The following is a 16,114-nucleotide window of genomic DNA, read 5'->3' as shown; positions in this document are numbered from 1 at the left end:
AACCATTTGAATTGAAAACAACAACAACATTGCATTTAGAACAACAGTAACATTCCTATAAAAAAACAATAGCAGCTACATTGCAAATAAACAAACAGCAACAACAAGAATTATATTTCATCAGAGGCAGCACTGTATTCACCAAACCTTTAAAGGAAATTAACTTTTACAATCTATGTATTACTTAAATATTTAATGCAACACTTTTTCTTTTTTTTATTAAAATAATATATCTTTTTCCTATATAACTTATTACTATCACCTCTAATTTTCATTTGAAGATACCAAAGGTCACGTCAATCTCCCTTACTCCCAAACATATTATAAAAAAACAATTGCCAAATGCTACATTTCCACTTCATGAATAAAAAACTACCTTGTGCATTGCCATAACAACAAGAACAAAACCCAACAACGCACTTTGGCATTATATGGCAACCAACATTTACTATAAATTCTCTTTCTATTCCAACTAGTATAAACAATTAAAACACAATTTATAATAAAGAAAGTTACCGTATCCAACCAAATGAATTTTTATCCCAAATAAAATATTATTTTATATTGTCAAGATTATATTATATATATATATATATATATATATATATATATATATATATATATATATTCTAGCCAAATATAAACAACTTAGATTTAATTACTGTTGTAAACCGTACACCAACGTAAAGTCTTGTATAACTCATATACAACTTAAGATCCTTAAACTCCATAAGAATATAATATTAAATATAACATTTTGAATGAAATTGAACGTGAATAAAGGTGCCAGATAACCTCCTGCCATCCTATTTATAAAATCCAAAACTGTTATGAACTTATCATTTCTTATAATATAAAATAAAACCAAACGTAGTTATAGTTATAAAATGAAAGCCATTTTATTAAAGAAAGTTTCACATGCTCAAAACATAAATCATGATTTGGCCTGATAAATATATTTTAAAACCCTTGTTATTTGACGTCCATAAAAAAAACTCAAACATCTAAATGTTAAGTTTCATCCAAGTAAACTCCCACATGGAACCAAATAAAATAATGGTATTTAGTATTATTTTGAACCAGTCTAGAATTTAAAGAAGAACATCTTTACAAAATTATTGCAAATATCAAAACAAAACTTCACCACATTTGGAAAACTTGACTAAGTGCTAAGTTGTGCTAGTTCATATTTAAACCTCAATTTTAGTGTAATATCAACACATAACATTAAGCAAAACACCCACACAACCCATTCATCTGCTACTCTAACAAACAAATGTTAAAATTACATACACATATTCAACCATGATGCCAAAAATTCTTTAACTGGTTAACTCATAATTTTTCTAATCTCCCAATTAAATCAATTTTTGTAATTCATCAACACACTTAAACACCTATTCATCCACCGAAACTTTAATTCCAAACCTCCAATTAATCCTCAGATTCCATTCATATACCAAAAATCAACAACTTAAAAGTTTAATTTCTCAAACTACTTCTCCCATATTCAATCCTAAATTCAACCTTTAACATCATTCGTCATAAATCATATCAAAATCACATAAACTCTAAACACATAAATCTTTCTAATACAATAACAACCTTACCTCCAAAAAATCAAAAGAAAATCATAAGATAACACATACTCACATAAAAACATAAGATCTAGTTAGCTCCCCTTACCTGATATCCTTGCTCCAAAAGCCCTTCTCGAATTTCCTTCATGATCCAAAATGGTTACAACCCTTGCCTCTAACACCTAAAAAGGCATTATTTTGTGCTAGCCAAGGTTCAAACTCTCATCCACCAAATTACCAAGCATGTACACAACCAACAAGTCATTTCATATTTCTTAACATTTTATTCACTTCTCTAATTATGACACCATGTCAGGTGTTCATGCATGCACACAAAATAATTAAACAATTAAAATCTCCCATTAATGGAATACACAAGACTCGAATCCAAGTTCTCTCAACATCACTCCACACGCTCAACCACTTGAGCTACAATTACTCATTGTCATAACTCTATGCATTACTTACTATAAAGATCCCTCTAAATGAATTTATGTTAAATAAAAATTTATTTATTTATTTATTTATTTTATTTCCTTGGGTCTTACAAGTCGTTGATGGCCGATGAGTAGCTGGGCAAGTGCCACTCACTGGGCGACGAATATGTGTCTGCAGTTTATGTTTTTAGTTATTTTTGCGACCCAATGTCTTTGGGCTTTCTTTCAAGGTTTCTGGAGTTTCTTATTGTTTGTGTCTATATATACTGGCACCAAAAATAGATGAAGACACCTTTGATGGTCATTATATGAAATTGGTTTTCATTAATAAAGGATTCTCTTGGCCCTTGTTTTAGAACACCAATTCTTATCAAAGACTCAAATATGTGTGGTGAATCTTCCTTGACTTATCAATATGCTAGATTGTAGCATGCCCATCCTTGTTTAATTGTTTGTTCTACTCTGATTTTCTTTGTTTATTTACATAATGAATCCAAATTCAGAAATGATTGTACTCTTTTCTAGATAGGATCCTATCATATAGACTGCAAATTTATATATGCATAAAAATTACATCATGTCTATAAATCGATCTATAAGGTGAAGTATCCTAACGACGATGAAGGTTTGCCAAGTGATTCATGTTGAATCAACACAATTTCTAGGTTTCTACTAAGCACCGCCTAGCGGCAATGAATACCCTCCAGGCGACACACACTGAATATGTTAGTTTTCTCTGTTTTATGGATTCTGTGATATTGCGAGTGTTTGTCAAGTTTCTTATGTATGTCTAAATGATGACGTTATTGATTTTTGGAAATATCCACGTATGGATGGTGATTTTGATGATTTGATGCTTACAAAACTATGTGGGTGCAAAATGAGTTAGGAAGGAATGTCAAATAAGATTTTGGGTTCCAATTATAGTTATTTGGTAATTGTATGACTTAATTGAAGGTGTGTGCATGTTGGAAACTGAATTGAGAGTGAGTTGTGCTATTGGATGACTAGATCACAATGAGGGGGAAACTTTAAGGTGTGTTCCTTTGTGTAGATGGATATGGGGGAGAGTGTGAAGATGGATTTGTGTAGATTTAGGTGGATGGATATTTGTGTTTTTTTGAGTGGATTTAGAGAGTAAAGTGAGTGAATTTGGAGATAATTTTTATGAAATTTAGTGAAAGATTTGATTGATGTGATAGATAAAATTATATGTTAAAATAGATATATTTATTAAGTTACCATAATACCCTTGTGTAAAAAAAGAGAATGATTTTGTAATTTGATGTTATAAAAATAATTATAATTAATTAATAAGAAATAAAAAAAATATTAAAATTATATAAAATTTTAAAATAAAAAAAAATTAAATTTTTATGAATGTAAAAGAAATTATATAATTAAATTTTTTTAAAAAATTGTATAATTAAATTTTTTTTAAAAATTATATAATTAAATTTTAAACTAAAGTTAAATAATGTTAAAAAAAAGTTAAAAAAATTTTTAAAAAAATTGAAAAGAAGTCAAGAAAAAGGTAAAGAAAAAAAAGAAAAAAGAAAACCAACGGTGTCGTAACCAGTGTCGCCCCTTTGAAAAACAAGGCACCGGTTACGTAACCGGTGCCATCACTCTCTCACTCACCTCAACACCGGTGCCCACACCGGTGCCATCCAACCCCAACACCACAGCACCTCACCACCATTGCAAGACACCGTGCCTCGCTCACCACCCTCACCTGCCAGTGCCATCCACTCACCACCCCAACACCTGACATGCCCCCTGCAACACCACTCACAACACCGGTACCCACATCGGTGCCTTCCCATCCTCCACTGCATGTGAAATGAAAAGTGAGGACAATTACGGTAATGTGCTCGTATTACTCCCTAATCTGCTAATTCTATGGTGGATGAAAAAAATTGGGTATCCCTCAAATCCGCACTCGCTTATCCGTTTAAATCCATACAATTGAACATTTCAATGTTCATCAATCCGCGCTCGCTAATTTGTTTGAACAGTGTAATCAGTGCAAGCGAACAAGCCCTTAGGGTTCTCGCACACAGGAAAATCTGGGTTTTTACCCAGAACCTGAAGCACCGCCTGATGGCAAGCTATGTGCCACCAGGCGACAACCAGTGACTTGTAGTTTTGTGGCTGGTTGTGCGAGGGGCGAACTGGGAATGTCTTTGGGGTTTAATGGGAATCATGCATGTAGTAATAGGATAAAACTAGAAGAATCATATTGTTGTGGTTTCCACACACTAAGAGGGTGGAAAGTTATGAGTAACATGACTTGAAAATGAGAGTTTGACGGTAGGAAATAATGCATGTGCATTTTTGGTAAAATTAGAGGAGTTGGTATGATTTATGATATTTTGTAGTGACTGTTTATGTATCTTTGTCCACAAGCGGGACTATTCTTTCCTAGTTTAAGTGCAAATTCTAAGGGGTGATTGCATAAATACCTAAACGTATAAATCATTGGAATATACTTATATTAGGTGACTTAGAAAATGTGCCATGATGTAATATAAGAATACATACTATAATAGTGGAATGTTGTTGTTGTCAATTATTATGAGCATGGGTCCTTTCTTATCAAAGTTAAATTATTGGCATATTTTAATTGAAGATATTATATGAATTGATATATGAGGATGATAGTATAAGTTAGGGTGTATTGTAATTCTAGATTGTTTTGTGCAATTTGGATGTGTTGCCTAAGGTGTTTGAGGTGTAAAAACCTGATTTGGGGGTGCTAAACCAACAGTTGCCACGCTACTAGTATAGCGTCTAGCGAAAAAGGGGAGGTCGCCATGCGATAGAAGGAACCATGGAAGCCCTTGGAATGCGCAGCGCCTGGCGGTGAGGAGGGTTCCGCCAAGCGAGCCAAGATAGTGACCACTGGAACGCGTGGCGCCTGGTGGCATGTGGTGCCAGCCAGGCGGTCTAGAGTGAGGTTTCACCTGACGACATTGGAGTTGCGCCTGACAATTATGCGTGTAAGTGGAGTTGCATTGGAGGATTTTATAAAACTTTACTCTTCGTAAACATCAATCATTTATGTGAAACAAAATTCTGCAAACTCTTTTTCAATAATTTTTTTTCCTACTTATTGATATCCTTAAGATTATTATTTTAATTTTTTTAATATTAGTTTTATAGTCTATATAATATATTTTAGTATGTTAAAACTAAAAAATATGAGAGAAACATTTATATATATATATATATATATATATATATATATTATGACTTAAATTGATTAACTTAAACTATATCCAAAACTCTTAACCCAAAGTCATTATTAATAAAATATTGATAGAATGAGAGAGAAACAAATATTTAACATGTGTCGTAGATAATAACATTTAGTTATATGTTTAAATTAAAGTCAATGATATTATGACTCCCATTTTTTTATTCTCATCTTTTACTTCCTGACATGACTTAGTGTGAACCATTGATTAATGTACCACTATCTTTTCCTTTGAAAGAATCAATGACCTACACTAAACAATGTCAAGGAGTAAAGGATGAGAGTCAAAAATGGGAGTCGTAGTATAATTTTCCTTAAATTAATAACAAACACACAAAATGATAAGGAAATTATATTTTGTCTACCAAATTATTACAACTTTTTTACTACATGAGTTGGTAACCCCCGTGGCATCTATTTTTTGTTTTTCATATTCTTTAAAGTCCACGCTAGTAACACCAGGGGAGGGAGAAAGGCGGATTCTCTCGAAATCCTTCTTCTTTCTCTTTTCTCATTCCCCATGTTCTTGTTTCTCTTTTTCGCCTTCTATTGGTGGCACCCAAAGTGTATTGTTCGTGTTTAGGAACCTAGCCTACTTAAGGATTTCATTTTCTTAGCCCCTTCTCCGCAATCCCTTTAATCCTTTATGTGAAACAAAGAGCTTTTATAGTTATCTGACTTGTGAAAGAGATGTCTTCTTCATTGAATTGGTTATCGTGAAAATGGAGTCTTTTATTGTGCGTGGTTATCGCATATTGGAAGGTTTTTGTTGTTATGTCTGTCTTTGCCTTTGGTTCTTCTTCCGTTGATGCCATAATGCCATTTATAGGAAAATTTCTCGCATAGTGTTGGAACTACAGTTTGATCAAATTTTTATTTTTCTTAGTTTTTGGGTTTGTTTTTTTGTTATTCTTTTTGTTGGTTGATTGTGTTTATTTCAGGATTTGTTGATAGTGAACCTAATTTTGTGTGTGAAACCTAACTACTATGTTGTGCACAGTTTGTATGTTTACATTGTTTTTTTGTGCTTAAAATTTCCTTTGTGCGACCCATTTGTACCTGCCTTACTTATATTAAGTGTTCACCTGACTTGTAGATTTTACACAATGATAATCAGATATTTTACACAAAGTTTATGTTAAAGTGAATAACTTTACCCAATCATTGGAAATTTGAACACACATTTGTACTTGACTAAACATGGTTTGCCTTATTGTGTTTTAAGGTTGTGTGCAGTAGGTGAGCCTTATGTTGTATATAGTATGTGTTTTTACACTATACCATGAGCTTGAAATTGTCTATAGCTGACTCATTTCTGCATTTTTTCTCACCTGGCTTAGATTAAGTGTTGACCCAACTTATATTCGGTGTTCACTTGACTTGTACATTTTGCATAATTATAATCATATATTTTACACAAATTTTCTCAAGTGAATAACTTTACCCAATCATTGCAAATTGCTTACACATTTGTAATTAACCATACATGGTTTGCCTTATTTGGTTTTAGGTTGTGTGTAGTATGTGTGCCTTATGTTGTGTGCAATATGTGTTTTTACACTATATTTACGAGCTTTAAATTTCTGTGGTTGACACATTCTACATTTGTGTTCACCTAACTTAGATTAAGTGTTGACCTGACATATATTAAGTACTCACATGGCTTGTACATTTTGCACACTGATTATTGGATATTTTACACATTTTTCACACAATATAATAGGTAATGTTTGTTTACTTAATATGGATTATGTAAAAATATGGGTAACAGTAAAATTAAAAGGTCCATAAAAATATCAGTAACAGTAGAATTTTTATTTTTATTATTATTTTTTAAATTATATTAAAATATTTCCAACAATAGTCAATATGGATTCTATTTTCTTGTTTGATCTCTTTTTAATTTGTCTTGTTTCTTCTTACTTTCTACTCTTTTAAGAGTCCTTTTTGTAGGATTTTAGCATATTACATTCCTTGAATCTCATGTTATCTGTGCGTACCAATTTTTTTCATCCTCATTTCTTATTAGAATGTTTTTTCATTATATTTTTGTTGTTGTTGTTTTTATTTTGTTTTGAATTTGTATTAGAATTAGAAATGTGTTTCTTTTGTCCAGTTTTGTTTTTCGGTACTTTTCGATCTATGGGTTTCGAGAGTTTTTTTGCATATATATTGACGAGGAACTAGAATTTTTCTACAAAACTATTAATTAAATTAGGATTTAGTCTTTTGGTGGAAAATAGGTTAATTTGAGCATAATTCAAAGTTAGGTTTTCTGCGGGAAAATAATTCAAGTTTAGAGGGGAAAAAAACTTACTATCAAGTTGAAAAGAACAATAGTTTTTTTCAATTATTTTTATTAATTATTAATCTTAAAATAAACTCTACAGGTTTGTGAAAAGGTTGAGACTTGAGAAGGAGAAAAATACTTGAGACTTCAAGATACTACAAGTCTACTATAGAGATTACTTTCTTGATAATCAAAACCAGGTGTTACCATTCGTTTTATATTGATGAAGTTATTGAACAATTAAAAGGTCTTCTTTTAGTTTTTTGAAAAGTACAAAGAAAATGAATTTGAAAATGCATTTATTTCTAAGTTTCATGAAAAACGTATTAGACGCATAAAAAAACAATTTGATGAAAATGTTGAGAATGAAACTGTAAAATCTCTTTTCAAGAATCATTAGAATTGATTATTTTTTGTATATTGTTGATAAAGAAATTACCAGACTTTAAAGTAAATTGGAACAATTTAAAATATATGAAAAAAATATATTTTTATTTATTGTTAAAAGATTAAAGTCACTAGATTAGACATCTTTGAAAGAAAAATACTTAAATCTTGAAAAATCTTTAAAACATGATAATTTTTTAAATATTGGTGAATTTGATTTATTTTTCAAATTAAATATAATTATAAATTTAAAAAATGATAAATTGATTGACATTCTTAATTATATAAAAATAATAAATTCTTTTTCAAATAGATATATAACTAACGTTAATAGATTAGTCTCATTATCTATTAATATATATATATATATATATATATATATATATATAATATATAATATATATATATATATATATATATATATATATTATATATATTATTTTATTGGATAAAAGTTACACTTTTTTTGCATTAAATACGACAACTGTTAGCCAATAATTATTTGCATGACGCACACCGACTAAACATCGATTAGAAAGTGACCCAGCTTTCGGTCGGTTTTGCCTTACATGCCCCTCCTTACTTTCTTGCCGTTGACCTAACTATTTAAAAAAAAAAACAATAGTTTATCCTTTTCAATGTTTATTTAAATTTACTAGTGATTTTTTATCCAACATAGTATGTATTTGTCAGAAGACCTCAAAGATAAAACAATTAAAGTTCCTATTTTCGGTTTAATGAAAAGTCTTCAAAAATATTTTTATTACTAATATTTTATTAAATTAATTATAAAATCATGTTTAAATAAAAAAATCTAAAAAAAAATAGTACTAATAAATTTTTACTAAATCAATTATAAAATTATATTTAGAAAAAAACATCAAAAAATTTAGTATTAATATTATTATATTAAATTAATTATAATTTTATATTTAAGAATAAAATTTAATTAAATTATCAGTTTATTAGTGTTAAAATATTTTTTCAATAATTTATAACGTTGTTGTTTAGGATAAAAAAGTTATTATTTATATTTTATTTTTATTTTTATTTTATTCTTTCATCTCCTACAACTTCTCACTACAAAAAACTCTTATAATGATCAATTTTGGTGGTCAACAAGAATATGTTTAGTGATCAATTTCCTAATTAGAAACAAATTCTTTTGGTAGTCAAGTAACTAATGTTAATTACCAATTCAGAAATCAATTTTAATTTTTTAAAACTATTTTAATTATCAATAATTTTTAGTTTATAAATTGGTATCCAAACTGGTAAATATAATGTTTTTTTTTTTCACTAAAATTAGTCATTATTCAAAGATTTTCTAGTAGTGTCTCGTCTATTGACTTCACCCATTGTTTCTCCTTGTTTTCTCCTATTCTAGAGTTTCTCTTGAGAGTTTTGACCGATTTCATTTTTGAATCTTATATTGTTTGTGTGTACCAATATTTTTATCTTCATTTCTAGTTATTATGTTTTTCTTTCTATTTCATTTGTTGTTAATTTTATTCTATTTGTTGAATTTCTATTAAGATTATAAATGTATTTTCTTTATCTGGTTTTTGTTTCTTGGTATTTTTTGATTTATGGGTTTCGAGAGTTTTTCTGCATATATTATGATGAAGAACTGAAATTTTGAGTTTTTCTACATATATTTCGATGAAGAATTGAAATTTTGACTTGGATTGAATTGCAGAACTATTAACTAGGTTCGGTTTTAACATTTTGGTAATTTAATAAATAGTTAAATTGAATTGTAGAAAAATTAAATAAAATTAATTACTGACAATTTAATAGTTAATTTTATATAAAATAAAAACTCAAAAAATAATATTTTAAATAAAATGTCAAATTCTTAAGTTTATTTTAAGCATGTCAAACCCGTGAAGAGTCTCTAGTACTAACTTATACACCTTTTTTTATTCCTTTCATTTTACTTCTTTCGATTTCTTTGGATTTTATTTATGCTATGAGTACTTTAATTTATTATTACATCATCGGAATTCTCTTTGATTAATAATTTAAATGACTAATTGAATTAGAATTGATGTAACAAGTTAGTTTAAGTACTCTTTTTTTTCATTAGTAAAAAAGCATGTATGAATATGAAAGTATTTAGAGACTCAACACTATAAAAGTATATCTTTTGATACTTAAGACCTAACCTACTATCTCTAAAAAAAATGGAAGATATTAACTATTTCTAAATGTATAAATAATATCTAAACCATCATTACATAGAACATATATTAAAATAAATTTAGCGCAATCTTCTCATTATATTTGACTAGAATAAATATTATAGGATAAATTAATATTTATCTAATTGAAAATTTAAGATAAATTCATATCTTTGAATATAAAACCTATATTTCATATTTATAACAAATAATTATAATGTTGGGATTAGAAATTCATATATTTGATTTGATAAGTTTAACTTTACATAAATAAATCTTAAGAAATATCTATAGCTATATATACATTTTTTTATGTCTACATTTATTTTTTTATTTTTATCTTTAAATAAAAAAATTTAAACTAAAATAATTATTTTATCAATTTTACTTTTTAGATATATATTTCTTTAAATTTAATATTCTTTTTATTGATTTTTTTAAACTTAATCATTTTTTAATTATAAAATTACATAGTAAATAAAAACTTTTTAACATGAAATTGTAAAAATTATTTAATTTAAATTTATAATTACGATAATAACAACAACAATAATAATATTTATTACATTTTATTATCATTTAAAAAAAGTAAACATATTATCAAGATCACTTCTGCTTCTACTCTCGTTTTAATAGTCGTTTATCACGATAACTATGGTTTTTATATTATCTTATAGTTGTTATCACACAATAAAGTTAAGTTATAAAGTTCTATGTATATTTAGCATATCGATGACCCAGATGTTATTGAAATATTATGTTTTTCTTTACTAGACATCATTTTATATTGGATACTTTTACTTTGATGTTAACAAATTTTTACACACTTTATATCCATTATTATTCTTTAACTTTTTCTTTTTTATAAATATAAAAAATCATTTTTTATGAGTAAAATATTCTTAAAATTAAGTTGTTAAGTAGTGTATCACACGATAAGAAATTATTTCATTAACAATCAATTTTAGTGTCAAAAAGTTATTAGTTATGATAATAACCAATTTAAATATCAATATACATGATTAAAAGTTATTAGTTAATAAATTTGTTGTTATTATTATTATTATTAAAAATTTATAATTCGTTGTTAAATTGGTCACTAATTAATTAGAGACTAATTTAGAAACCAATTCATTTGTAGTAAAACCTTAATAACTAATGTTTAGTGATCAATTTTCATCTGTAACTAAAACCTTGATAGCTAAACTTTAGCAATCAATTTAGGGATTAATTATAAATTTTTATTCATAATATTGACTATTTTATTAACCAACAATTTTTTGTTCTGTAATTTGGTATTTAAATTGGTCATTATAGTGCCTAACAATATTTTATTTAAAAAAATATTTTCCTTTTATATTTTATATAAATCTTTAATATGCAAAAAATAATATTATTTTATTTCAAGGTTTTATTTATATTTATTATATATAAAATAATTTTTTATTATTGAAACAAGCTGTCACATGCTTATTTTCCAAGCATAGTTTGTAATTACCCTTTTAACCTCAACCTCAACTGTCATTGTCCCCGTCATATATATAGATCCCATTTCAACACCCTCGTTTCGTAAAACCTAATAGAGAAGAAAAAAAATGTGTCTAAATCCAAATGTCAAATCCATTTTAAAAGTTCTGAAACCTTCTTAAGTTGCTATTATAAAAGTGAGAGGAAAATACGTTTCCACCTTCATTTAGTTCTAACGAGACATGGAATGTGAAATATTGCCAAATTCTCACACAAAATTATTCATTATAGATAAATTTTTTAATAAAGAAATAGTAAAAAGTATACTTCTATTATATTCAGTATTTTCTTTTATAGACAGAATTAGTGTTTCAAACTACAACTTATAGACGGATATTTTTTTCAAAATATTGTAACCATACGTGCGGGAGAAAATGAAGACTATCACTGTCATGTTTAACTCACGGTATTTATGTTACCTTATCATCCACGAGTGTCGCTAATTGTTGGTGTATATTTATTGAAATTATTTGACATGTGCTGGGCATATATACAAACCTTATTACCCGGTCTTGTTGGATATAGGGTCAATGGTGAAATCATGGTATGGTACAGTAGAAAATTTTAGGTAGTTTGTCTAGTAGAATCTCTTCTCTCTGTTTTTTCTTTCTTTCTTTCTTTATACACAAAACACAAACTCTGAAACGATCGAAATGAACTGAGCCTGTAAAACTTTATCTAACATGAAAAATGACGTTTTCATTGCCTTTTTTCCCATGGCAGTATTCCGCACAGTAGTGATGGAAGTTATGGTAAAATATGAATCGACAAAAATGATGATTCTAGAGATTTCCACTTTAAATTTGATTATAGTTAGATAAAGACCTGTGCCCCCACCATGTTTCTGCCTCTATAAAACCCAAGCTTAACTCAAACGGATCATTCATTGACTTGAAAACCCTTCAAAGCAAACGCATTATTCTTCTTCCACCCATCACATTTCCATAAAAACCAGCAATAGCGGGAACACAGAGAGAGAATTGCTACGTGTGTATGGAGATCATTGTTGTTTTCTTATGCATTTTCCTGTTCTTCTCATACCTTCTTTCTTATCCATTAATAAAGAAGCAGAAGAAACCTCAACACATACCTAAGCCGAAGCTTCCCCCTGGTTCAATGGGTTGGCCTTACATAGGAGAGACCCTTCAACTCTATTCTCAGGACCCTAACATCTTCTTTGCATCTAAGCAAAAAAGGTTCTTAATTGGCCTCATCATAATCATCATTTTTGTTTTCCATTTTAAGCTTTCTCTTGCATGGAGCTTAAACGAACGAACATGGTGGATGTAGTGCTAACTTAGTTTTACAATTTCTTAATTGATCAGATACGGAGAAATCTTTAAGACACACATACTAGGTTGTCCATGCGTGATGTTGGCCAGCCCCGAGGCTGCACGTTTTGTGTTGGTGACTCATGCTCACTTGTTCAAGCCCACATACCCCAAAAGCAAAGAGAAGCTAATAGGCCCTTCTGCATTGTTCTTTCACCAAGGAGAATACCACAGTCGCATCAGGAAGCTGGTGCAAACCTCTCTTTCTCCTGAAACCATTCGAAAACTCATCCCAGACATCGAAACCGAGGTTGTTTCCTCCTTGGAATCGTGGGTTTCCGCTGGACAAGTCATTAACGCTTTCCAAGAAATGAAAAAGGTTGACATGATGTGTTTCGAGTTTGTGAACCTCATTTTGCTGTAGTAAGAGTAGTAGTGGGTCTAGTTTCGGTTTATATCTTGTCTTATTCAATACTTTTATTGCATGGCGTTGAGTTTTGTTTTCATTTGTTGATTCCTTATTAATTTTCTTCTCACTGGGTCCTCCATTATTGTATGGTGATCACGATTTCACAACCTTAACTCTTTCTTCTTTGCAGTTCTCTTTCAATATTGGCATCCTCTCTGTCTTTGGACACTTGGAACGCAAATATAGAGACCAGCTTAAGGAAAACTACTGCATAGTGGAGAAAGGGTACAACTCTTTTCCAAACAGGATACCTGGAACTGCATACTCAAAAGCACTTTTGGTAAGCTATAACTCATGCATTTATCATACACAAATGTTACATGTTACCTGTAAGAAATATTTACATACTTTGTTGCTCTCGACCACGTTTTTTCATTAAAATTTTTACCTCAAAAAGACCAAGTACGGTAACAATCAGACTGACTACTTATTGGTCCAGTGACGTACTCTTTTAAACGTGATTTTTGTTGTTGATAGAAATATGTTAAAAATCACAAAATTTCGTGAATCTTTCTTCCTGTTAAGTGGGTTTCAGACACTATTTTGTATTTATCTTTAAGTTTGAGTAGTTTATTAGGAAAAGTGTGATAAACAGTGTGATAGTACTAACTTACTGGTCTGAGAAAATGATTTGATACTTGGGATCAGATCCCGTGTCTGATGAATAATATTTTTTGACATGATTTGAAGGCAAGGAGGAGAATCAGAGAGATTATAAGTGAGATAATCTGCAAGAGAAAGGAGCAGAGATTGGTGGATAAGGATCTGTTAGGCCACTTGCTGAACTACAAGGATGAAAAGGGAGAAACGCCAAGTGACGACCAAATTGCTGATAATGTAATTGGGGTACTATTTGCAGCTCAGGATACTACAGCAAGTGTTCTAACATGGATTCTCAAGTATCTTCATGATGACCAGAAACTTCTTGAAGCAGTAAAAGTAAGACTTGTTTTTTTTTTTTTTCTCCCAAAAAGATTTTGCAGATCCATGTAGGCCACCACAAAAAGTTAGGCTAATTAATGAGTCAACGGAACTGTTTTTGCAGGGAGAGCAAATGGCAGTGTATGAAGCTAATGAAGAAGGGAAGAAGCCATTGACATGGAGTCAGACCAGAAATATGCCAATTACTCATAGGGTATGTATATATGGTACATATAAAATATGATGCAAAACAATTTCTTGTCTTGGTTTGATCTGAATGTATAACTTTGCAGGTAATTTTGGAAAGCCTTAGGATGGCAAGTATCATTTCATTTACTTTTAGGGAAGCTGTGGTTGATGTTGTGTACAAAGGTAAGAATTTGAGACAGAATATTCTTTTACCTGTACATTTATGGGAATTTTAATCCTCAAAACCTTTTACTATTTCCTACGTGATTGCTAAACTGTTGTTTCTTGCAACTGTTAAGGATATCTTATACCCAAGGGTTGGAAAGTCATGCCACTGTTCAGGAACATCCATCATAATCCAGAATTCCACCCTTCTCCTCACAACTTTGACCCTTCAAGGTTTGAGGTACGTCATGCTGCAAATAAATTTGTCTACAACTACTCAAACAAATATAGAACATATATTAATTTCAATTGTATATATGGCTGCAGGTTGCTCCAAAGCCCAATACTTTCATGCCATTTGGCAATGGAGTGCATTCATGTCCAGGAAATGAACTTGCCAAATTGAACATGTTCATTTTGATTCATCATCTAGTAACAAAGTATAGGTAAAAAGTGTTTACATTGTTACTTAAATCTCTGCACTATAATGATGAGAGGATCCAGATTTTCTACCGGATCTTGTAGTATTATTCTCTGATATGTCTTCAAAGCCTTTATATATTTTAAAACATTAAAATTAGTGTTCGTTATTTATATATTTTGAAGACAAAACAGAAAAATTGAGCATTACAGAAAAATTGAGCAGAAAATTAAAATTATGATGAGAGTGCTTAATAGTGACAGTGTTGAATTATTTGGATGACAGGTGGGAGATTGTGGGATATCAGAACGGAATCCAATATAGTCCATTCCCAGTCCCTATGCATGGTCTACCAACAAGATTTTGGAGAAACCAATGGAATCAAAGATGAAATCTTCCTTTATTCATCATATATATTCAACTTTTTGGAATTCCATGCCACCCCAACTTCATATATTGATTCCTCCTCCTTAACCCAAAACAACTTCACCTCCTATTTTAAAGCGAGGACCCAAACATTGGTCTCTTCTTCTTCCAAGTAACATCATGTTTATCCTATTTGTAAATGGTGGCATAGCTCAGTACAATTAATTACTCTCAGTGTGTAACTTGTTCCAATAATAATAAATGTTATCAACTAATGGTAATTTAGTTCATCATCACCTCTTTTCAATGGTCCTATAATATAATATCATATATATAACCTTTTGAACATCAAAAACAAAGTCTAGGATTCCAGACTATTGATTTCGAGGTGTATATATCGTCCCCGTTTTCAAGATTACTCATGGATCTATGGTACAGAGTTTAGCTTGATTGTGTCCTTCCACCTCACTTCTCAAAGAACCGTTGACAAGTTAAACTCTTAAACAAATGGGGCATGAGATCACAAACATAATACTAAAATGGATATTCAACTTGAATAGTGCTTAGAGTGAAGAAAACAAATCTATCACCGATCTTTGATATTGGTTGTGGTAGTAGTGAGAAGGTGTGAGTGTGAAAAAGCCATGTG

The 16,114-nt window shown here is 29.8% G+C and overlaps 1 protein-coding gene across 1 annotated transcript; it reads left to right on the top strand.

Annotated features, from left to right (window-relative positions):
* The first annotated feature begins 12,563 nt into the window (after window positions 1–12,563).
* CYP707A4 (cytochrome P450, family 707, subfamily A, polypeptide 4) lies at window positions 12,564–15,755 on the top strand. The gene is made up of 9 exons (XM_028062717.2): window positions 12,564–12,859; window positions 12,989–13,313; window positions 13,534–13,683; window positions 14,094–14,342; window positions 14,449–14,538; window positions 14,618–14,696; window positions 14,813–14,919; window positions 15,006–15,124; window positions 15,385–15,755. The coding sequence occupies exons 1-9, from the start codon at window positions 12,657–12,659 to the stop codon at window positions 15,488–15,490; spliced, it is 1,428 nt and encodes a 475-aa protein (XP_027918518.1). The 5' UTR covers window positions 12,564–12,656; the 3' UTR covers window positions 15,491–15,755.
* The last annotated feature ends 359 nt before the right edge of the window (window positions 15,756–16,114 follow it).

Source organism: Vigna unguiculata, chromosome 3 (assembly GCF_037176805.1).
Source record: "Vigna unguiculata cultivar grain cowpea cultivar isolate G323 ecotype 2 chromosome 3, ASM3717680v1, whole genome shotgun sequence".
Classification (NCBI taxonomy): domain Eukaryota; kingdom Viridiplantae; phylum Streptophyta; class Magnoliopsida; order Fabales; family Fabaceae; genus Vigna; species Vigna unguiculata.
This window is presented reverse-complemented; position numbering and strand designations above follow the sequence as displayed.

Bases quoted from the DNA above. Each gene is read 5' to 3' on its own strand.
- CYP707A4 (XM_028062717.2), top strand. From the start codon at position 12,657: ATGGAGATCATTGTTGTTTTCTTATGCATTTTCCTGTTCTTCTCATAC. The intron at 14,920-15,005 runs GTACGTCATGCT...ATATGGCTGCAG, and splicing joins TTGACCCTTCAAGGTTTGAG to GTTGCTCCAAAGCCCAATAC. The intron at 15,125-15,384 runs GTAAAAAGTGTT...TTTGGATGACAG, and splicing joins CATCTAGTAACAAAGTATAG to GTGGGAGATTGTGGGATATC.